The following is a 25,006-nucleotide window of genomic DNA, read 5'->3' on the forward strand; positions in this document are numbered from 1 at the left end:
ATCTCTAAATGTTGTCAGTACATCACACTATCTGAACCAGCAGTAAGCCACAAACATTCTGAAACTGAAAGGTGAGCGCTTCATTTGATGTTAATATCTTTGGACAGGCTGCAGCATTTCTGCCTGAACTGAGCAGTACGCTTGCACACACTCGCACCAATATACTGCACCCACGCACGTACACACACAATTTGGATCTTGGGTACATGTGGACATGCACAGCCAGAGAGAGAACTGGAAGTAACTTCAGCTCTGTGAGTCAACAACTAAGTAGTGCCTAAAGGCAGGTTAGGAGACAGAGTGCTTCCTCTTCTACACTCTCGTATCTAGTGGAGCAAACTAAAGCTGTAAACTGTAAAGGTCATATAAAAACCATATGACGTGACAAGGAAAAAACAATGGGAGCAATAAGCAGCTTAAAGACAGAAATGAGTGACAAAGGTTAGTGTGAGAAGAAACTGAATGCCCTGTTTGATTTTGACTTCCTTAATCTTTTCTCTTTCTGCCTCATTTACTCATGAAATGGTGAGAATGTCATTTTGTTAATAAAAAAGCATCTGGTGGAAGTGTTGTGTGGACTGGACTCTGATTAAGACAGACTGTTCTTTTAAGGCCAGTGCTGAGCGCACGGGAAGAGTGGAAGGGCTTATAGCGTGCCCGCGAACCTAAGCTCCTCTCCCTCTACAACTAATGACTTCATTTTTCAGTGCGGAGGCACAGAAGGCCGGCTGAGGCACTTCATCACTGCCACACATTGAGGACTCAAGACAGGTTGATACTGAAGCTGGATGGACAGACTCTCAGAGCTACAGTCACAAGCCATTCCCTTTTCTTTTATCTAATCACAGGGAGTGTGCGAACAAGCTAATGCTGTGCCGTCTCGCGCTTTTGTGCATTTGAGCTGCTCCTGGTAGTCTTTGACTCGTTAATAGGGATGTGCTTGTGTTCTGGAGTGCCGTGTGCTGGTAAACAAGCCGTGGATGTGTGCGGCTCTCGGGTGACAGAACAGGTGGCAGGACAGCAGGAGGCATCATCTCTGAATCTATTATACAGTAAATCAGCGCTTGATATTCCATGACAGTAATCTCTCATCTGCACACGCTCACCTGCAGAAGATGGTAAGGAGAAAAGCTCTCATCTTTAAAAAGGGTGTTTAAAATGACATTCAGGCAGACAGCAGCAACACACAACTGGTGAAAAGACAGGAATATGTGATATATGAATCACTCTGTGAATAACAGACAGTTCATTTAGATGTGAAATGAAATGTAGCTTAATGTGCGTGTATTTGTGTGCTTACAGAGTAATTTACATTCATGCATCCCACAGATTCAACAAAAGCACAAGCAAGAACTCACATGCACTTATGGAACATTAAATTTAAAGGACTTAATTATTAAATGACAAGAAAAAAATGAAGCAACCCGCATCTTAAGTAAAAAAATGTGCCGTTTATGTTAATTTGCATAGCTCTTTGGCTACAAAGAGAGCAGGGTTGTGGGTTTGGAGATGCACTTAGGGGAGAACTATGGATAACGCCATACGTGCTGTAGACTGTGTATAAAAGATAGACGCTGCCACTGTGAGGTCTTGATTTGAAGCCTTGAGCTGAAGAATCATTATCTTTGTGTTTTGAAAGCAGATGTTATAAAAAAGGTGGATCAGACTGAGAAATACAGGGGTTAGGGTTAGACCACACTAAAGTATACCCTGCTTTATTGTGACCACAAATTACAAATCATATCCCATCATATGATATTTAACAGGACTTGAATCTAGTAGTTGGGATCATAACCTAAGCGGTACGATTATTTTCTTGTAGGACTAGAGTTCTTTTTGCTCCCAGAGAATCCACACCCTGTGGATCATTAAAATTCCCATCAGCTTCTCTTCTCTCTCATATACAGTCTGTGGCTTATTCTGGAAGTCCTGTCTTGGCCTACAAGAGATCCACGAGCCCTCCCCATAAATGTCACAACATGCACACATCCCAACATTAAAGGCAGGCTCATTCACAGCAAGGTTAAATGAAATGATAACATCTGAAAATCAGAGCAAAAGGACCCTCCCATTCCAAATTAAATTCTTCACCAGATGTAGAGCCTGGCCCACATCTGTCGTTACGTTAAACTGGAGCCTCCTCATTATATTAACGCATCATTCCTTTTTTCCCGGGGAGATGGGATGGGCAGAGAATCTGTTTTCTTTCAAGTTAAAACAACTAAATTATTTAATTGTGTGATAAAAAGAAAAAGTCAGAGCAGAAAGGGAGACTTGTCATTGAGCCGATAAGGCACACAGCTAATTGTGTGCGAGTCCTCTGCAGGGACTGAAGGTTATCTCTAGCTGCTGTATTAATGCTGGCACTGACCTCTTCTGCTATTATTGCAAAGGCGTATAAGACTGTCACATCCCGACAAACACTGTCTGTAATTAGTCATGTGCTAAGTGAAGTTGTTTAGCCGCAAGCACAAAGCGCCGCCATCAATTATTTCAAATCCCAAACAGATTAACACACACTTGGACATTCAATACTCTGCTCCAGAGCCTGTGACTCGTGCCATTTCTTTAGAAAGAGAAGAAAGAAGGCTGCACTGCTGTGTCCTTAACCTCTGTCAGTAGTTTTCCTGTGCTGTCTGCTTGATTGGACCTTGCCGCTGGGGAGACCTCTGCTGTGTCTATACTGCAGCCTGTCTTCTGCTGACATTATGCAACATGTCATTCTCTAGTCCTCTAGTCTTATAGTATACGACAGCGTATCACTTGTAAACATCGGTGCCAAGGTTGCACATCTAATCTTGGACACTTTTAAACCCGACCCTTCCTGGCCGCCAGAGATTCTACGCGGCGCGGAGAACAACAAAGGACGGGCCGCTCATCCGAGGCGCAGAACAAAGAAGCGCCAAGGGAAACGCGCTGGCATTAGGAATAGACTGAGACAGCAGGCGCATCGTGCACCACTGCCCAGCATCCTACTGGCCAATGTACAATCCATGGAGAACAAGCTCGATGACCTAAGAGCAAGGGTCACCTTCCAACGTGACATGAGGGACTGCAACATTCTGTGCTTCACGGAGACATGGCTGACCCCCACCGTGCCGGACCAGGCCGTAACTCCGTCGGATTCATTCTTTGTGCTCCGCGCGGACAGAATGGCAGAGTCGAACAAAACCAAAGGTGGAGAAATGTGTTTCATGGTAAACAGAAAGTGGTGTGATGCCAGGAGCATTTCTACTCTTTCCAGCGGCTGCTCGCCACATCTGGAGTTCCTGAGCATTAAGTGCCGCCCTTTCTATCTGCCCCGTGAGTTCACCTCAGTCATCGCCACGGTGGTCTACATCCCACCCCAAGCAGACACAGGTATGGCTTTGTCCGAATTACATGATGTGCTGAGCTCGCTTCAAAACAAGGACCCGGGCGCAGCCCTCATTGTAGCAGGAGACTTTAATAAAGCGAACCTCAGACAAGTCATGCCAAACTTTTACCAGCATGTCTCGTGTCCAACGAGAGGGGATCGAATTTTGGATCACTGCTACACGCCATACAAGCAGGGCTACAAAGCTGTCTCACACCCGGCTTTTGGGAAGTCTGACCACAACGCCATCTTCCTCATTCCCCAGTATAAACAAAACATACGGCGGGAAGACGTGACCACGAGGGAGGTAAAACGGTGGACTGCCCAATCAGAAGCTACGCTACAGGACGCACTCAACGACGTCGACTGGGACATGTTCAGAGCATGCGCAGTCGACATCATCGAGTTTACGGAAGTAGCAGTACGTCGCGGAGCATGACGTCCGAGCGGCATTGAGGAGAGTGAACACAAGGAAAGCGGCGGGGCCAGACGGCATCACCGGCCGTCTGCTGCGCTGCTGTGCTGACCAGCTAGCAGGTGTGTTCACTTACATCTTCAACGAGTCCCTGGCGAAGTCTGTGGTCCCCACATGCTTCAAAAGATCCACCATCATCCCTGTGCCCAAGAACAGCAAACCCTCATCCCTGAACGATTACCGGCCAGTTGCACTGACCTCCGTAGTAATGAAGGTGTTTGAGAGGCTGCTGAAGAACATCATCTCCTCCTCCATCCCAGACACCACAGATCCGCTGCAGTTCGCCTACCGATCCAACAGATCCACAGAGGATGCCATCGCCCATGTCCTGCACACCACTCTCAGCCACGTGGACAAGAAACAGGGTAACTATGTGCGAATGCTGTTTGTTGATTACAGTTCAGCGTTTAACACAATAGTGCCCTGCAGACTGTTCACAAAGCTGAGGGATCTGGGACTTAACAGCCGTCTGTGTGCATGGGTGTTGGACTTCCTCACTGGCAGAACCCAGGTGGTGAGGGTGGGTAGATGTGTCTCTAACAGCATCACCATCAACACAGGAGCACCACAGGTCCTCTCGCCACTGCTCTACTCCCTCTACACTTCAGACTGTGTGGCAACCCATGGCTCCAACACCATTGTGAAGTTTGCTGACGACACAGTGGTGTTGGGTGCCATCTCCAACAACGATGAGGCGGCCTACATGGATGAAGTGAAGAATCTGGCATCATGGTGCCAGGACAACCACCTCCAGCTGAACCTCAGCAAGACCAAGGAGCTGGTGGTGGACTTCAGAAGGAGTCAGCACAGAGACTACAAGCCCATTATCATCAATGGAGCTCCAGTGGAGAGGGTGCAGTCCTTCAAGTATCTTGGTGTCCACATCTCCTCAGACCTGACATGGGCTGCCCACATTCAGGCCCAGACCAAAAAGGCTAGGCAGCGCCTGTATCACCTACGACAACTGAGGAAGTTCAGGGTCTCTCCAAAGATCCTCAGGATTTTCTATACAGGCGCTGTGGAGAGCATCCTCACACAGAACATGACATCGTGGTTTGGGAACAGCTGTGTGAAGGACCTAAAAGCTCTCCAGAGAGTGATCCGTACAGCAGAACGCTGCTGCAGGATTGCTCTCCCAGGACATTGCTTCAGGACACCTACACCAGGAGATGCCGGACTAGAGCAGCACAGATACTGAAGGACCCGTCCCATCCTGGCAACAAACTGTTCCAACTCCTGCAATCTGGTAGAAGGTTCCGCATCATCCGGGCAAGGACAGAGAGACTCAAGAGGAGCTTCTATCCCCAAGCCATCCAGGCCCTAAACACACACACCCGCCCTCTCACATCATCTATAATTGACTGAGACAGGACTCTCTTCCAGACACTCTAAACCAAGGCACAATGTACATTCCAAATTCCTTTAATTTTAAATATGTTTATATTGTCTATCCTGTAAAATAGTCAGATGTCTATTCATATTAATGTACAGAATTCATCTGCTTGCTGCTACTAATGCACATTCACCCAATGTACATACTATATATATATATATATATATATATATATATATATATATATAAATATAATGTTCTTCCTCTACCCCCCCCCATTTTTTGCACATGTTGAGGAGCGTGTCAGGTTACATTTCACTGTGTGTTATACTTGTATGACTATGCATGTGACAAATAAAGAACCTTGAACCTTGAACCTTGAATGCAACAAAACAAGCCCACAGCGGAAAACGATATCCACACACGGCTGCCGTGCAAGGTACCGCTCATCACTAAATGCTGGACAATTGCCATTATTTCCATGCAAGCATTGTGATCTCTGAGTTAAATTGTCGCTGGCAACCAGAGATGGGCAGCACTGTAATCCGATTACTTTTTTCAAGTAACTTGACCAACACTGCTGGCAACCCATCCAAGGCTGACTCATCAATGCATGCAGCGGATGGATCACGCACTTAAAGCTCAATTAATAAGGATAACATTCACAAAGTGGCCACACAGTGAAAAAAAATCTCTTTCTCATTAGGAATGTTATATTAAGCTAATGAGATATTTCAGAGGACACTGCCCAGACTGAAATAATAGTGAAGTTTATGGGGGTTTTCCAAAGGGGAATTTTTGCCTGTCTGAAAAGCAAATAATATTTGTCCTACCCTCTGCAGCCCCTATGAGTTTCACGCTACTGGGATCTTTCATTATTTTGCCTGTCTGCCTCTTTGAATAGCTTGCAGGTGATGACAGGACATCCCAAAACTACAACGGAAAGACGATGTCTTTACACTGACACCACTGGCTTAATTTTTATAGCACACTGTAATTTTTGTGACCATATTTGCATGTGACTTAAAGGTCACTTGTTACTGGAGAGATTTGAAAAGCACAGAGCAATGAGGACACTGTAACCTTCCTCAAATGAAAACATGAAATACACACAAATGCTGTATTTCTGCCCGATTTTCTGTCATCAAAAGTTTGCCCAGCAGTTTGAATTGCGTTCTAGTTGCATCATTTTTAGGTGAAAATGCGCATTCATTTGCAGATTTTTGAGAAAGGGAGTTAAAGGGAATTGATGATATCAATTCCCTTCACCATACTTTGATTCTTGACTCACAGTTCAAAATGATCCCATTCCTGTCTTATGCTTTCTGCAGATTTTTCCACTTATCCACTGGCTGTAACAAGATGTTTTAGCTAATCTCCTTTTCAGCCAGCTGTCTCCCGATTGGCTGCCCCTCCCCTCCAAACAGAGGCATTTTATAGCAGGTAGGTAAATCTCTTCAAATTAAAACAAGTGCACCTTTGTAACATGGCATCAACATATATGCAATCGAGAGTTGAGTACTTTCTTTTTCATGGCCTCTGTTATTTTTTTTTCACTTATGGATTGGTTCCACCAAAGCTGGTGGGAAATGTGGAGCTCCTTCAATATGCAATATGCTTTCTATATCTGACTATAGGAATATTTTTGCAGTTTGTATGCTCCACCAGAGCTCTCTGAACACGGAACATATGTGGGGCCATCTGTATACTATCTTGACAGACCTTTTCATGCAAACATTGCTCTATATTATTAGGATAGAGAAGAATAAACTGAACCAGAACAGGGACAAGATGATAATATTTGTTTCAGCAATAAATTATTAGATATGTCACCTATAACACTGACATGAAATCAATAAGGGAGTAAAATGTATGTTAGGCACTGCTGAATTACTGGCCTCTACAGTGATCCAGCTTCATATTAGAAATCCTTTTAGATTTATCTTCTGCTACCTTCACTTCCTGAGTGTCTAATCTCTGTCTGTTGATAGGTTAATCGGGCTGGCTTTGTAGCTCCAGAGGAAAAACATGCAAACACAATAAGACAGTGGGCTTCAATTTGCATTGTGTATCAGGGTTGTTTAAGTACTTTCCATCTCAGTGGTTACAAAAATAAAAGAAAAAAAATTCTGAGAGGTGGTACTGGTCTCCTTGGAGCCACTTCCTCTCTAAAAGCCAACACTCTCTAACCCATCACCCCTTTCTCAGAGCATGTCAGCATGTCACTGTATGTTGTACACAATGGCACCAATGATTGGATCTCACTCAGTGGATGCACCTCAGCCATGATTATAGGGTGGCAGTAACAGGGGGCCTGACCTTGACGGAGCAGAGAGTAGCTGCAAAAAAAGACAAAAACACACCCTGGGTGGCTGTCGCCTTCTGGATGCATTTTCTGTTGCACATATCTAAGTAAGTGCTGTTTTCCATCATGCTTTCCCTCCTTCTAAAATAATCTGCCCCGTGGCTGGAAGCTTCTGGTTTGTTTTTAGCACTTTGGCACCCAGAGGATGTGTTTAGCTTCCCAAAGGTCAGCTGTCTTGATTCCAGACACGTTGGTTTGCTGTTGGATGCTGGGAAACAAGCGGCCTCAACGTTTTTTACCATTTTCCATTTTTTCTTTTTTAGTCAGAGTAGGATGGAAGGTGGATGCAAAATAGGAAACAGAGGTTATAAGGCCAGAGGCAGGTGTGCACTGTGGCCCTGTTTTGTTTTCTGAATCTTAAGTTTGGATACATGTCACTTCTTATTCACTGCCACATACCAAAGCTCATAAAACAGCCTCTCTGATTTGTTTATGTCATGGATAGATACAGCCCACTGTTCAACTGCTGTGAGTGAGAATTTCTGTGAAGTACTTCACTCACTTTTCTGCTGTCGATTTGGAAGTGAAATAAGAGTGTGGATTTTGACTGAAGACCACAGAGATTCTAGCGGGGAGAAAGAGAGGGTGAAGGCACGGGGAGCCGGGGAGGGGGGGACTGCAGGAGGCTGTTTGATGCAGCTGAAGAATTCCACAGACAGGATTTTGGAACTACAAACATCTCTTCTCTCAGATGCAGAACCCTGCAAAAAGAAATACATGTTTGTGTGTGGGGCTAAGAGCAAGACTTCATAAATCATGTTTAGCAAAGATTTAACACAATACAACTTGTGACAGCAGTGACAACAGCAACAAACTCTGAATTAATGAGTGGCATGCGAGGCATAGCGAGGTGAAATGAGAAGGCAGCTAAAAATCTTTGGCCTCTGGTGGAGAGACATCCTTGGCAACCTCAAAGGCGCAGTGTGACAGAAATAAACCACCGCTATCCCATTTTCAACACAGAGAAACACAGTCTCACTTCAGAGGAAGAAAGAGAAGCCGTCTGTAAGGGTTCATCCCAGGCACCCGGTTCAGCTGTGGGTTGACAATGCAGAGGAATATGAGCCCGACCTCAGCTCAAGGCTTGGACTAGTTTCCCTCCTTTTTGATCCTCGGGGATCAAACCGTGCTTTTTAAAAATTCTCTCCTTGACTGTAACAGTAGGTTTAAGCTACAGCTACAAACTCCACTGTGCTGCCATGTGCAGGAAGAAATGATTCACATAGGAGTGCTTCTGATGTGATTAGCAGGGTTAGCGGCAGGTGACCACAGGCGGGCTCCGGTTTGTGTGCCTGAGTCAGTCTATGCCTGTCAGAACAGCAAACACTACAACACATCTTCAGCACGCTGGCAGAAAAGATTGTGCCATGCAAACACGAGGCTGATTATTAATTCCAGATCATCTTTAATTGCCTCTCTAATCTCTTCAGCATGACAGGGACATGACCTTGGATGCCTCATGCAGCATGTGACTGGTTTACAAAGATCCAGATTTGGCTTTGTAGTCAAAGATACTGTCTGCAACAGCAAAGATGATTTCATGTGTAAAAGTCTAGTTTTTGGGAGTGTTTAAAGCTCGTTGTACAGTGGCCCTGAGAGTTCAGCTGGAACTTTAGATGGAGTACAAGTAAAGTGAGAAAACATCTTCACTAATTTGACCACACAGGTACATCAGCTACAGATTTTTTTTTTTTTACAGAATATAGAAAAAAAAACAACCAGACACAGAATGCTTAAAATGTAGAGAGCATTTTGGAATGAAAAATTTCCCAGATGCATCAAACCGACATGATAGACACGCTTATCCCTCAGCGGTGTTGAAAAATGTGCTTATGAGAAAACTTTCTGTTGTATACATTTTGTACCATTTTAACTTGACTGCCTGAACTAGCTCACAGGCCGCACACCACAAATACAGTGGCATGTCTAGAAAATTTTTGTTGGGGGGGCCAGGTAGGGGCACAGATTTGGAGAAGGGTGGCAGATGTAATTGGCAGATAATGTTTAAACAAAATTCTACCAACCGTTAACCATAATTCAATAATCCTATAAACCTAATAACCGAATGCGCTTTTAACTCTTATTAGAATGAGATTTTAACCACTACGCTGCAAAGTTTTTAGATACTGCGTTGATGAAGTACAAGAGATACAATCAGTGCTTTGTCAGTGTTTACTCAGCATTCAAGGACAGCAATATTTGCATAGTATTTTTACTGACATATAGTGCACATATGTTTTGGGCAAAAACATTTTTAATATTAAAATACGAACATTTGTAACAAACAATTGACAAATTAGCCAATTCCAACGTAAAACTTTATCTGCCTATTAAAAAAAGAAGATAATCTTCTCACAAACTGGTGTTTGATTTTGAAACAGGAAAAAAGTGGGGAAACAACTGAAAAGACTAACATTTGAATAAAACCTGAAAGCAAGTAAATGCTTTCTATGCTGCCTTATGGTAAACTTTGGTAATATTGATAAAGAACAACACTGGCTGATGATGAAATACAGTCAGCTGGCATGGTGACACTGCCAGTATTAACCTGCAGGGCTGGACTGGGACAGAAAATCGGGCATTTTGACTAGAGACCGGCCCACCAGGTATTAAAGCCATAAAGCCTTTGAATGAAAACAAATGCTGTTGTGACAGTGATGTACACTGTCTTGTTGGTATATGTATGATTTCTATACATTTTACGTCAGATAAAAACTTTGGTTGTAAGATTTAGATAATTATTTAATAAAAGCAAGATATTTTAAATGAGAATAAGAAAGAAAAGTATTTCTTTGTGCCCCACCTTTCCCTGTTAATGCCCTACCTGGCCACCTGGCAAAACTTTCCTAGATCCACCCCTGCACAGTTACCAGCTGTCAGCTACTTAGAAAAGAATCCAGGGGCCCGTTCTTCGTACGTCGCTTACTACATCCAAGATCAAATGACACATCCAAGACCAAACCATCGCGCTAACCGTGAGCTCGCTAATCCGGTTCCCCGAACACACCTGCTGTTGACGATTAGTACAGCTGGATGAAGTAATGTGAGATCATTGGGTGTCGTAAAAGGGGCTACGCATCGATAGTAGAAACATTGATCGGCAACCCTCTGATTGGTCGGCGAAAATGTCGAAGGAGCGCGCTCGGTATTTTTCGGCAGCAGAGCAAGAACTCTTGATTGAGGGATTTCAGGAGTTTCAGAGTTTAATCAGAACGCAAGGGAACACTGCAAAGGCTGCAAAAGCAAGGAGAGAGGGCTGGCAGAAAGTTGCTGACAAATTAAACTCGTAAGTAATTTAATAATAACAATAATAATGGAGTGGATTGATATAGCGCTTTTCAAGGCACCCAAAGCGCTTTACAATGCCACTATTCATTCACTCTCACATTCACACACTGGTGGAAGCAGCTACGGTTGTAGCCACAGCTGCCCTGGGACAGACTGACAGAAGCCAGGCTGCCATATCGCGCCATCGGCCCCTCTGGCCAACACCAGTAGGCGGTAGGGTAAATTTATTATATTATATTACATTATATCCTCTTTCACATTAGAGCCACAACAGGACCCACTAGAACATGGGAACAAGTAAAAGTGAAATATAAGAATATTCTACAGAATGGTAATATTTATCACTTATATTGCTTTTCGTCTCTTGGAAAGAGACCCTGAAATAATCTGTTTGTTTGTTTATAACAGCAACCAAGAAAAGGGCAGAGCAAAAAAAGACAGGTGGTGGTCCTGCACCCCCTCGTCAACAAGTTGGTTAAGTGAATAATACCCTCACGGGAATATCGATATCTCTCTATGAGCACACTGTCGCGCTGAGCTAAAGGATCCTGTCTATCCCGCAATATACGCTGAATTCTGAAAACTCTCCTTATCAATCTTGCACCTTCCGCAATGGGCTGCTCGCGTAAACGGACAGGACATGGCTGCGACAGACTTCCCAAATCCACCTTCGCTTTTATAGCCGTGGTCTCCCATCTTGATTACACGAAGTAATTTGCAATTACTACTCTGACATATGAATTACATCTGTAATAATCACATACATGTAATAGAATGTTAATAGTACATTTCCCTTTTTTAGGAAATGACCTGTATGTATCTGTGTGAAATCAATAAATGGATCAAGTGCTGCATTATCTTTAGTTACATTGATAATATTTATTTATGGTGAAACAGTGGTGGAATATCGCTGTTGCTTTTGTATACATGAAGCGGACATACCTGCGTGGCCGCGATCTAATCCTGTTTACATGAAGTCAACCTGCTCCCGAGCAGGTTTACGCTTACGGCTCTGTTGCTATGGCAGCAAGTCCCGGATGAGCTTCGGGGAACCGAACGATCCAAGATCACGCGAAATCGTCAACAATCTAATCCAGCTAACTTACTTAGCGAGGTACGAAGAACGGGCCCCTGGTGTTATTTGTCTCTCAGAAACAGTTCATAACTTCCCTTCAACTCATTCATGTGACCTAAAAGGTAAACCTGTTTCTCCATCACCTGTTCAGCTCTGATGATTCAGTAAGGACATCTCCTGGTTTCATCTTCATGTTTCCCTCTCACCACATATCCAAACCGACATCATGACCAGCAGCTTTACAGCTGTGGCTCCAGCAAACATCAGCTGATACTAGAAATTAATATTAAATAAATTCTAACAACAGCTGATCAAGCTTAAACGTGCAGCTGTTGTTTAGCGTGACATCCGCTGGTTTTCTCTTTCTGGCGCAAAGTGGGGAATAAACAAACAAGTGAGAAAAGCCGATCAGCTGATCATTGATCAGTTTCATGATTGAAGTAGCAACAGGAGAGGGAGGGTGAGAGGATGAGAGAAGAAGAGGCAGCTGTGCAGCGTAACGACAGAATAACTCCAGCTTTGTGTCTTTTTTTCATTATAGCGAAAGACCAGGACAAACTGCATCTCTTCTCAGCTCAATACGAAACGTGTAATATTTTCTCTGAATGAGGGACCATTCCATTTTTTTAAGGAGCCGTTGGCAACTCTACTAACTAACCTTATGAATAAAATAAAGTTCACTATAAGTAACATCATAGCACCCACCCAGCTGTATAGAAACTCCGTCAAGCTGGCTAGAACGCAGTACGAGTTATTGCAACTGACGGTAAAAAGTCAGCACAACGAAAATAAACTACACCTAAACTTGGTTTATATCTGACCCAGATAGACTGCAGGTCATAACTTCTTACCTGAAGTTCAGTTCACCTGACACTCGGACTGGTGGCTGCCTCGGGGCTCTCCTCCTGCCTCCCCTTCCCTCATCCACCTGCTGGCCTCTGTGGAAGCCCCGCCATAGCCACCACCAAACAACTGAGTTATTTTTACACATCGACCTGCATCTGGCCAATCCACCACCTCTCATTGTTCATGCCATTACAAAAAAAAATAAAAAATAAGTCACCGGGCATATGCCCGGTATGCCCGATGGCCAGTCCAGCTATGTTAACCTGCAACCAAATCTGCAGCTCCATACAGCAATGTTATGACTTACCGTATTTTCACGACCATAAGGCGCACTGTGCTAAAAGGCGCAGTCTCAGTTATGTGTGCCCTTACTGTATTTAACACACACATAAGGCGCACTGGACCATAGGGCGCATACAAGTACCGTATGCGTATTTAAAAATAAAGCGGGAGCAAACCTGAATTCGGTACCTTACTCACATTTCTATTGCCGGTAATCGTCATCATCAACAACACACAAGCATACAAGTGTGCATATTTAAAAATAAAGCAGGAGCAAAACTGAGTTTGGTACTCACATTTTTATTACCAATAATCGTCATCATCAACAACACGCAAGCATACAAGTGTGCGTATTTAGAAATAAAGCAGGAGCAAAACAAAGTTTGGTACTCACATTTTTATCATCAATCAAACCCATCGAAGTCCTCATCCTCTGTGTCTGAATTGAACAGCTGTGCTAAATCTCCATCAAACATGCCAGGTTCACTTTCTTCACCGTCAGAGTCACTTTCCATGCCGTGCGGCTCCTCGGAAATGATGCCGGCTTTTGCGAAAGCTCGAACAACAGTGCCAGCAGACATGTTAGCCCAAGCATCTACAATCCATTGGCAAATTGTGGCGTAACTCGCCCGGCGCTGCCTTCCACTCTCAGTGAAACTGTGGTCTCCACCGGTCATCCATCGCTCCCAGGCCGCTCGCAGCCTTACTTTGAACGGGCGGTTCACACCGATGTCCAGCGGTTGGAGTTCCTTTGTCAGGCCTCCCGGAATGACAGCAAGCTCACAGTTCATTTGCTTCACAAGTTTTTTCACATCGGCTGTGAGATGGGCACGCATAGTCACAGATCAACAGCGATGGTGATGTGTGGAAAAAACCACCTGGTCTCCTTACATACACCTCCCTCAGCCAGCATTTCATCATTTCCTCATCCATCCAGCCCTTTTCATTTGCCTTAATGATGATTTCTGCTGGAAACTTCTCTTTAGGCAAAGTCTTTCGCTTAAAAATCACCATAGGCGGCAGTTTCTGTCCATTAGCATGGCAGCCAAGCACAACAGTAAAAGAAGACTTTTCATACCCCGTTGTGCGTATCGCTACCGTGCTGGTCCCCTTCTTCTCCACAGTGTGACTCACCGGGATGTCAAAAGTGAGCGGGACCTCGTCCATGTTTGTGATGTGGCTGGGCTGGATGTTTTTGTCGCCGATGTGTTTGCTGCAGTAGGAGCGGAAGATGGCCAGCTTTTCCTTATAATCCGCTGGAAGTTGCTGCGCTACCGTAGTCCTGGTCCGGATGGAAAAATGGCACCGTTTCATAAAACGAAAGCACCAAGACGGACCTCCTTGGAAATGTTCAATGTTCATCTCTTCAGCTAGTGAAACTGCTTTTAGCCGAATGGTGACCGTCGAAACGCTTCTCCCGCTCGCTCTTTGCTCGATGATCCACCGCTCGAGTCTTTCCTCCAACTCGAGCCACCTCGCCTTATGTCCGCGGAAACTCAGCTGCGTTTTCCTGACCTGCCGGAGCTTGTTTTCCAGCTTCCTCCATTTGCGAACCATCGATTCGTTAATCTTAAATTCTCTCGCCGCTGCTCGATTTCCATGTTCCTCCGCGTAGCTGATGGCCTTCAGTTTAAACTGTGCTTCGTAAGCGTGTCTCTTTGCCATTTTCAGGGTTGTTAAAACAACGATGTCCTGCATAATGCACATACCTGTTCTTTTATACAGGTATGTGCGATTGTCCCGGTATATACGATCAACGCCCACACTTCACCCTTTAACGTTCTCATGGTGTTCTCTACTACGTCCTCCTTACAACACATAGGGCGCACCGCGCTATAGGGCGCGCCGCACTTTTTGAAGAAAATCTAAGACTTTTAAATGCGCCTTATGGCCGTGAAAATACGGTAGATTATATCTTATAACTCATAACTCTTATGTTAGCTCCCCTCAGTAGTCTACTGTCTGAAATATTCGACGGCTGCAATAATTCTTCAAGTGTTATTTTTTCCTTGGTATTCTAATTTCACCGAAGTTTACTAAACTCAACAAACTTAATATTACTTACTGGGACATTTATTCTGTCCTCATTTTCTTTCACCGAAAAATTGTTTCCTGCAGTGCCGTCTTTCGTGCTTGGCTCTCCTACCTTTGCTAACATGATGCACATAGCGCAGAAGCCGATGCTGCATTCACTTACACTCGGATATCTGAGCTTCACCATGAAAACATAATCGTACATTTGATATTTGATTGAATTTTATTGTTTTGCCTTTGGGGTGGCCAGTCTGGTTGGGGGGGTGGCCTGTGCCCCCCCAGGCCACCCTGCTGGACACGCCACTGCACAAATAGTCTCCAGAAGAGCATGAAGGGCATTAAGGATGCCTGGAAATTATCTGCAACCAAATCACAGCTGCACTGATATGCAGCACAGCAACGCTTCCACTAATGTGATATGGCTTAAATATGCTCAAAGCTAACAGCAGATCTAGCACAAAAGTTACATTTCAGCCAAAAGCTTCAGCCATTGACTCACTAATTTTATTTTGAAGTGCATCCATGGATGTGGGTTACAGTAAAAGCCCATGTCTGATGTCTCTGTAGCGCCTCAGCTACTGACTTCTCTAAATTTGCCACACAGCCACTTACATTGCAGAATAATAATCCTGCAGTCCCTGGAGGACAATTTACATGAACGTTAGCAGATCTCATTAAAAGTGCCAAGTGACTTATCCTCTCAGATACATGCACAGGGCTGAGGATGTAAATAAGTCACAAAACCAGAAGGCTTTTCTGTGAGATGACATTTCAGTTATTACAGCCTATGTTGAGTAATATTAGCGGGTTTAGCCTCTATCATGTGTCCTTGCTCAGAAGACATGAGTCGTGTTTAGTGTTTCACACTGTAAGATCTAATTGGATTTTAGGAATAAGAATAATTTACTACTTTCTCTTCTTAAGTGCAACCAAGAATCGAGTCTTAAAGGGTAAATAATGCAAACAAAACTTTAATCTCTTCTGTGTGATTCATTTTACCTAAAGGGCATTGGAGATTGAACAGTGGAATATAAAAATAATTCTTTCATCCAAGGATGGAGGTAATAATTTCCTCAACTGCGCCTTCCCTTCCTCCTCTTTCTAATGCCTGGAATGTCAGAGAGCCATTGGGAGATTAGCCTGCCCCATGCACGCTCTGTCCAAACCAGCTGCCCACTATAGGAATTATTAATACTTCACTTAAATATACTCATCACTATACAAGCAAGGGCTTCTGTGTGTGCAGTCAGTTGCTCTGCCCTCATCTCCCAACATCATTATTTTAATTTTCATGTATACTCATCCTCTCTATTTCCCAATGGCTGTAGTTCACAAAACTCATCAGCCACAATTTAGTTCATCCATAAATATTTCCATGAAATTGTCTCTGTTCTGCATGCTAATGATCAAAATGAGCCACAACTTCTGGCTCACACATGGTAAATGGCCTGCATTTGTATAGCGCTTTTCTAGTCCATAGGACCCCAAAGCGCTTTACACTACATTCAGTCATTCACCCACACGCGATGGCAAGCTACATTGTAGCCACAGCTGCCCTGGGGCGCACTGACAGAGGCGAGGCTGCCGGACACAGGCGCCACCGGGCCCTCTGACCACCACCAGTAGGCAAACATGGGGTTAGTATCTTGCCCAAGGATATTTGGCATGCAGCCAAGAGGCAGCCTGGGATCAAACCACCAACCTTCTGATTAGTGGCTGACCTGCTCTGCCACCTGAGCTACAGCCACCCCACATAACAGGAAACTTTGAATATACTATTTCTCAAAGAAGGCAAGGATCCCAGAGCACTAACTTCCATGGCATACTGAGCTTCAAAGAAAAAAAAATCTTATTTAAAAAGTTGGTGGAAACTGCATTCTCTGAGTATAGGGTAGCTTAAAAGTGGCAGAAGTCCCTCCTCGTTCCTCAGGGTTCACAGAGGAGTCATCAGTGTCACATTGTGAGCACAGAAGATTACAACTCAGAGAACAGGTCTCCAAACTTCAAAAGAGACTGCTTGAAGTAAAAGGAGGCTAGGACGCTATCCATTTCTTTTAAACACTTACTGGATGATTGCTGGAATCTGCATTAAAAAAAATTTCTTCTTCTCAGAGACAAACTTGAACTGTGTATTATCCTTTTGCATAATACAAAGCTATCCATAAGGCTCCTGGACTTCATGGATCTTCAGTGAGGAGAATTTCTACAAATGGAGAAGGCTTGGAACAATACAGAGCCTTCCCAGAGACGACTGATAATGCAAACTACATGATTTATCTAGGAAGATGCAAGAAAACTTCCATTAACTGTCACCTTCTCTTAACTCAGTAAAGCTCAGAGATCATTAATCTTCAATCTGAAAACAAAAAGCATAAGAAAAGTGGCCTTCATGTCAGAGTGGTTACCAAAAACTACTGCTGAGAGAATTCAGAAGAACATTAACGTTCACACATATTTTGTCACACAAAGCTTGATAACTCGAAAAATGTTGCATGGACTGTTGAATCCAAAGCCAGTGACTCGATAGTGTCGTCGTTTCCATATTCAGCTAACCAGTTAAAAATCCCTGGTTTGATCCCTGGAGGAGACACAAACCCCCTGTGTTCCAAAAAGCATTTGGGATAAAAATCTGCGAAATCAAACACGTGGAACTACCTGCTGTGATACCCCCTTGTGAATAAGGGAGTGGCTAAAACTAGCTTTGTGTACTTTTATATCTACTATAAATCAAATAAAGTACTTTAAAACTACAGAAATCTGTGGAGGTAGAAGTGCTAGATTTTAGCAATGCTTTGCTACTACAGGGGCAGTGCATCTAGCAATAACTGAGGAAGAAAATGCTGCTCTGTGACAGAAAAGAAGAACGTCATTCAGTCAGTCTGTGAGGTGAAGCCCAAGCACAACTACAAGAGTCAGTCCATCTCTAAATGTCTCAAAGGAATAAAATTAACAATTTAGAGAGGCCTAGTGAACCTAGCCTGGACCTGAACCCACAGAAATGCTGTGGCAGCAGGGTCTGAAAACTTTTAGAGTTAACTTTGTTTGAAGGTCTGACACGGTTTAGTATGAGATACACAGCAAAACAGACAATATCAGTAGGGGGTCAAATAATATTTTTCATGACTCTGGATAGACAACAAACTATAGGAGTCATCACAGTTTCAGACTTTGAAAATCTTGTTCTATAGGAATGCACACAAATAACCTTTCATTGCAGTTGGCTTTCCGGCTCAGATTTCAGTCTGTAATTAAAAACTGCTGTGACGAATTCTCAAAACAGCCCAGAGTGTCCCACCGTTTCATCACGTTTGAACGCTGTACACTTTGAAGACCACCTGGTATTGATATGGCTGAAATCTTTCTCTTATCCACCTGCCTGCTGTGTATGGGTGATTGAACCAGTCAAAGTGAGAGTTGGCTGAATAGAGTCAGCGCCTGCAGCAATCTGAAACCAATCTCCAGACTGCTGCAGCACAGAAATTAGCCTGTCCTCCTTTCCACCTGCCTGGGCCACTGTTGTTTAATTGACACAGCACTCAGGAGCCCAGAGTGATCACCCTCCTGATATAAAACGATGCCTGTCAGTTAGCAGCAAACGTTCATTCCCTGACTGCAATCATCCCTGGACTGTGGGAACATCCCTATGAGACTTCTGCAACAAAAGTGCCTTCACTTCCTCCAATTGCACCCACTTTTATCCCAACCACCACCTGCCATAGCAAAACAACAACACAATCCTTCAAACTTTCAGACAATGCCCCTTTTCATTTTTCACAGGATTAAAAGGTGTCAGGAGTTTACAGCAGATCTGCTCTGTGCCGCCAAAGGGTTGATTCTAAATACAGGTTTGCTGCCTACACCTTTGCAGGAGCATAATCACCAGAAGCCAGCAGGTCTCTACTGCTATCACACAGCTTTTTGCATACCAAAATTCACAGAGGCAGATGAGTCATGAGCTCAAATCTCAGTTTAATTACGCTTTGGACTTAGGCTCATTTAGCTGCTGGCAAATGTACCAAAAGATCTTGTCATTAGTTCCTGACGTGATAACACCCATTTTTGTTTGTTTTAGTTAAACTAAATGCCGATCCCTCACATTTCTTGTTTACCAGTGTAAAATTAGCCATTTATCAGACTGTTCCACGCTTCAATAAAACGACTTTATTCAGTAGCCTTATTACCTTTATATAAATTTAGTCACCTGTTAAGTCTTAGCAGTGCTGCTGTTTTTGTGTTTTTGAAATGTAACTTACATGATAAATATTTTTTTTAGTAGTTTCAGTTATAGACAGTAACATTACAGTTATGGTCATAGATCTGTGTTGTGCTACCCACTGTATTTAGAGAAATTTCCTGTTATTACCATTACCATGTCACCCATTCTGAAACTTCAACATTACTTTTTTGGGCAACGCCATATTGGGGTTTTTTTGGACCCAGATGTTACCTCAATCATGAGGGGGTTGAGTTTTAAGTTATCAGCTCATACGGGGAAACATGGTTAGCAAGCAGGATACCAATTTAGTTCACTGGGTTGAGAAGGGGACCCATTCACTGTAAGGCTATTGCAGAGCGTTTTAATTCATCCTGGATAATTTACTGCATGTGTGAGGCCCATGATGTCCATTGGTTTGTTGTTGATCAGTACTGAACCTAAAATATACACAGTGGGGAATATCAAGTGGTTGCATTGTTATTTATTCCTTCTATAGTCATACTATGAACTACATATAAAATTCATCTGGTTCTGCTTTGTAGTCATTGGGTCCATAAGGCACAAAAACAAGCCACAAAAGTGCTCCACAACAACAAAAAAAAGAGTCAGAGGGAAAAGAAAGTAATATGGATGGTAGATTTCAGGTTAGACAGGGGCTACCACACACCATTTATCACCAGACAGTCTATGAAGGTTAAGAAAGTGCTTTTCTGGATGCTTGTACTGCCAAATTTTAAAATAGAAAGGACTATATCTCCACTTTAATATGAAAAAGACAGACTAAGTAGACAGACAGGTGGTTTGAAGAAAAGAAAAGAACAGATTTGATTAATCTTAACTGAGGAATGATGAAAGGATTCGACAAGGATCCGACAATGCTTTGAAATTAAATTCTGTGCATCAGTTTCTATGGTAATAAAATAATTAGTGTCAATATAAAGCATGTGCAAAGCACTACAACTGCATGAGTGGATTTTTCTTTTCAAATATTTTCATGTTTGCTTTTGCTGTAAATACATTTTTCCCCCAAGGCCATCATGGTATTTTGCAGAAATACAGTAAACAATGTACCATTTAGTAAGTGGTACTGAGGGAAAGACCATTTTAATCAACATTATTAACATTAATGGTCTATTCTATTACTGAAACACCATTCATTTCATTACAGGCACACACACACACCCTGGTGCTGGGTAACATCGGATGACATGACACTCATGCGCTGCTGCCTTGTTCTCTGAGTCATTGCATTCACATCTGCTAGCCAAGGGCTCTTGGACCATAAAAATGCACACAAATCAGATGCAGTTGTCTCTCCTGTAAAGATGGCTACCATCTTTGAAACCAAAAATGCAACCAAAAAAAGCAGGAGATAAAAGTGGGTATTTCAAAGGTTAGGGTGACACTGGCTAGAAACACAAAGCTGGAAATTAAATGGTCTTCTAGGCTTTTCTAGAAACAGAAGAGACTAAATGACCGCAAGTGAGAGAGAGCGAAAAGAAAAGTTGGCTCTACCAGATTTTCCTGCATAAGATGGAACAATTTAATAGCAAAAGAAAGAAAGAAGAATTGTCAATTGAAGCAAAAGAGTGAATCAAGTAAAGGCCATTGATTTTAACTGGAATCCCTTCAGAGAGCCCAATTGCTGCTCTCTTGTATTGACAGGCGAAGTTCACACAATGCCTTTTACAATTAACCAGCAGCTGCCTTTTACAATTAACCAGCAGCTGTCAGAGCTAAAGCTAACATGTCGAGCACTAGTGGTGTTGCCTTGACAGCTAGTTAATTGGGTAACAGTGAGACAAGCCAGTAAGGCAGGGACAGATACACACAAAATGCTCAGCATGTCAAGGTAAGGTTGGAAAGGTGCCAGTGACATCTAGAACACCAGCTAGCTGCTATAGAAAGAACGGGACTGGTGCTTTCTTTCTTTCTTTCTTGCTGAACTCACATTTCTCCTTAATGAGAAGAAAGTTTTTTTTTTTTTTTGTTTTGTTTTTTTTTTGGGGGGGGGGGGGGGGGGGTTCAGCACAAAGCTAAAGAAAAACAGTGCTGCTAAGTAAGTTCATTGGAATGAGCTATATGATTCATAAGGCAGACCTCCTTGATCAGCACATTGGACAAGGGAAGCCCAAATGAATTCATTTAGCTTCTTAAAGAACTAAATGCTTACAGATTGTTTACATTTCTAGTGTGTGGCTGTTGGCTTCTATTCATATTATCAATGAAAAATTGTCAAAAACTTAAGACAGCATTAGCATGGTTTTAGTTGTTATAAAAAACAACCAGAAAAATCTCAACACATCAGATAGCTTAGATGGAGAGCTTCAGTTGGGGGGGCTTTTGAAGCAGTTGGGCGAGCTACATATATTAAGCATGTCTGTAAACAGCAGTATGAAGTTTTTGATATAGAAACAGTTGCTTCTTTTTTTTCATAGTTTATTTGATCTTTATTAGTTATTTTTATTCTAAGTTATTGTAATCAGGCCAGACTGGACTCGGGGACGGGAAAGAAAAACAAGAAGAAAAGTTCAGAGTTTCTCTTTTTCTTTTCCTGGATCACCTGTTGAGAAAGAAAAAAGAAAACAAGCAGAAGAAGACTAGAGCAATTGAATAAACAACATCATGATGATCTATGGGAATATAACAGTAAATACTAAATGTTAAACATTATTGTGCAGCACATAACACCGACAGCGCACAGTGTGCTTTAAGGTAGGAGCCATAAAGGGTGTAGTTTGCGTGTGTGAGCACCCGTGTGTACACCTGTGAGCATGAACGCGCTTGTTTTTAAAAGGTTCCTACATGTAATGATCTGTTAGAGGGTGTGGGGAGCCACAGCCCCGTCCTCCAGGGCATGAAGCAGGTATGGAGGAGATCAAAACTCCAGACATCCGGAGGCCCTCAGAACACAAGAGACCAAGGAAGACCAACAGAGGGGCAGCCACGCCACTATCCCAGAAAGAGCTAAGGAGAGTCCCAGATGAGGGGTCACTCAGCAGCCGCGGAGCATAAGCCAGGGGGGTTGCAGTGACGTGCCCGGGAGCTCCGCCGGCAGCCTTGGAGGGCCTGAGATGTCCCCAGAGAGGTGGTGTCTGATACCCAACCTGACATATGGACACAGACATACAGGCACACACAGATACAAACATCCATTCCCACCCTCATGCTCTCATATGCAATTACTCAACACTCACCCAACGTGGAGACAGACATAAAGAGACACTGTACACACAATCACACTCCCCAAGTGTACTCTAAGCCCCGGGTCTAGGTACCCCCTGGAGGGGGAAACTGCACCTAGACCCAGGTGGTGTTACCCTTTTCCCTGCGGTGGGGAGATGCAGACCGCCCCAACTCCGCAGCAGCAGGGAGGCCCCACATTCCAGACCCCAGTCGGACGGCCAACTCCTCCTCCTGGCCCCCTGCTCCAGCAGGCCGCAGAGAAACGGGGGTGTGAGAAGACTCCAAACCTCCCTCCGCCCGCTCATATGTAGTGTTGATGCATGTGTGTTCTAAGGTGCATTTAAAACCCAGGAGGGCATGGAGCTACCTGCCAGAGAGCAGCAGGTAAGCGCATAGCCCCTCCTGATAGCCCTCAATGTCTACGTGTATTTAGAATTGAGAGGTGGGCAACGACGCCAGGGGTGAGGTGTACACCCTGATGGTAATTTGGAGTCCGTGTAGCGTGCCCACCCCCAAGATCCTATATGTATGTGTTATGAGACTGTGAGTAATGTGAATGTGTAAGTTGTGAGATAAAATTGAGGCACAGGCAGCCAGAGGGGGGGGATGCCTCCCCTGCACCCTGGTGACACACCTTTACCCCAAGGCCCTGCATGTGTGGGTGACTGTGGTGGAGCGGGAAGAGGGAGGCAGCTGGAGATGGGGAGGGAAGGAAGAGAGGGGCAAGTGACCCCTCCCTGGGGCCAGCTCCCCCGCTGACCCCAGTAGGCACCCCCATACTCCGCAACCCGCCAGGGAAAGGGGGCCCAGGCCCATCCGGACCAGGGCCCAGTACAGCAGCACCGCCTGGCTCCACAGAGCCCGGGACAGCCCACCCGACCCCACCACAGAGAAAACTGCACCCACCCTGTAATCCACTCATCTTCCAGACTACACGAGACAATAGACGCCCAGGCTGAGATCTTCCTCCACCTCTCCTGTATCTCCCTCTCCTGCAGAGTGAGTTCCTGAAGAGAGGAGAGCTCCTGCAAGATGTAACAACCTCCCCCACCAGTCGAAGAGCCCCACAGGTGGCTCGATGCAGTGGCTGGGCCCCCATGCACCCACCCGCCCACAACCCCGGCAACACACCAACCAGGACCCAACCCCCCGAGGCCCAGCCAGGGCCCCAGCCCGGAGACGGAGCACCCCCACAACCCCACACCCATCCCGGACCCACCCCGGGGCAGCCAGGCTACCAGGTCAGTAACCCACGTCCGTCAGCACAGACCCTCCCCTAGCCCTGCTGCACGCAGCCATGAGGAACCGTCACCTAAGAGCCAACAGAGCCCTTAATAGGCCATGACCGCTACCCCAGGTTGAGCCCTCCAAGGAAGATGCTCATGGGGAACCCCCCGACGCCCCAAGCCTGTCCCTACCCCCACACCAATCACAACAGCGAAGGTGGGACCAAACTATGATCCCCCACCCCCGCTAGGTGATGGAGCTGATCAAAGGAGCCCAGAGCAATTGATCTGATGTGGTGGCAGAGGCTGTATCAAGACTAATGTAATCTAATAGATCATTTCAATATTGGTTAGAATTAAGATTATTTTTATTTTTCCAGTTCATGAGGACTGTTTTCTTGGCTATGCATAGGGCAGTGAAAACCATATGGGCTATATTCTTATCTGTAGTGACATTATCTAAGCTGCCCAACAAACACAGTAAAGGGGAAGTTGGAATGTTACATTTCAGACACTTTGATAAGTCCTCACATATCTCGTGCCAAAACTTCAGAACTGGTGGACACCAAAGAGCATGGATATAATTGTTGGTTTGGCAGTGTGAGCAGTTGTTGGTAGACGTATAAACCCATCTTGAACATCCGATGACCTGTATGTGCACTCTATGTAGTATTTTGTATTGAATTAATTGAAGACTGAGATTTCTAATTAGATGAAAGGTTTTTAAGCAAATCTGAGACCAGAAGTTTGGGTCTAAGTTAACTGATAAATCCGCTTCCAATTTTGCAATAGGAAGTGATATCGATTCATCTGTTTTAGAAAGCATTCTGTAAATTTTGGAAAGTAATTTGGGGGTTTTAAGAGTAAGAGGATTTAATGGATTTCATTTGTTGATATTCTAAAAAAAGCTTTTCTTGTTGATCCCATATTGTGTAACTAGTCTGTCAAATGGAATAAATTCTGTTCCTTCTAATATATGTTCTAAGTATTTGATTCCTTTACCACTCCAATCTGAAAAGTTTATCATATTATTGTTTTGTAATATGTCAGGGTTGTTCCAGGTGTACGTTTGCATGGGATTAATGAAGACTCCGTCAATTTTAGAAACTTCCACCATGCTGTGAGCTGATAAATGGTAGATCTGAAATCTCTAGATTATTGCAAAGTGCTTGTTCTACATCTAGCCAAGCTTCATCTAAGAGGGTATATTTTAGCCATCCTGAGATAAACTGAAGCCTGTTGGCTAAGAAGTAGTGCTGAAAGTTAGGTAGTTGTAATCCTCCTTTATCCTTGGTCTTTTGTGTTAGGATGCCTGGGTCGTTGAC

The 25,006-nt window shown here is 44.0% G+C and overlaps 1 protein-coding gene across 4 annotated transcripts in view; it reads right to left on the minus strand.

Moving 5' to 3' along the window:
• Window positions 1–25,006, minus strand: part of srrm3 (serine/arginine repetitive matrix 3) — a 161,068-nt gene that overhangs the window by 68,533 nt on the left and 67,529 nt on the right. The window contains exon 1 of one of the 4 annotated variants that reach the window (XM_040050246.1): window positions 8,031–9,546. The exons of the other annotated variants lie outside the window; for them this stretch is intronic. Coding sequence (XP_039906180.1) covers window positions 8,031–8,286 — 256 coding nt within the window. The 5' untranslated portion in view covers window positions 8,287–9,546. Of the gene's footprint in view, window positions 1–8,030; window positions 9,547–25,006 lie in introns of those variants that run through there. 4 annotated transcript variants of the gene reach the window in all.

Source organism: Simochromis diagramma, unplaced genomic scaffold (assembly GCF_900408965.1).
Source record: "Simochromis diagramma unplaced genomic scaffold, fSimDia1.1 OVJJ01000131.1, whole genome shotgun sequence".
Classification (NCBI taxonomy): domain Eukaryota; kingdom Metazoa; phylum Chordata; class Actinopteri; order Cichliformes; family Cichlidae; genus Simochromis; species Simochromis diagramma.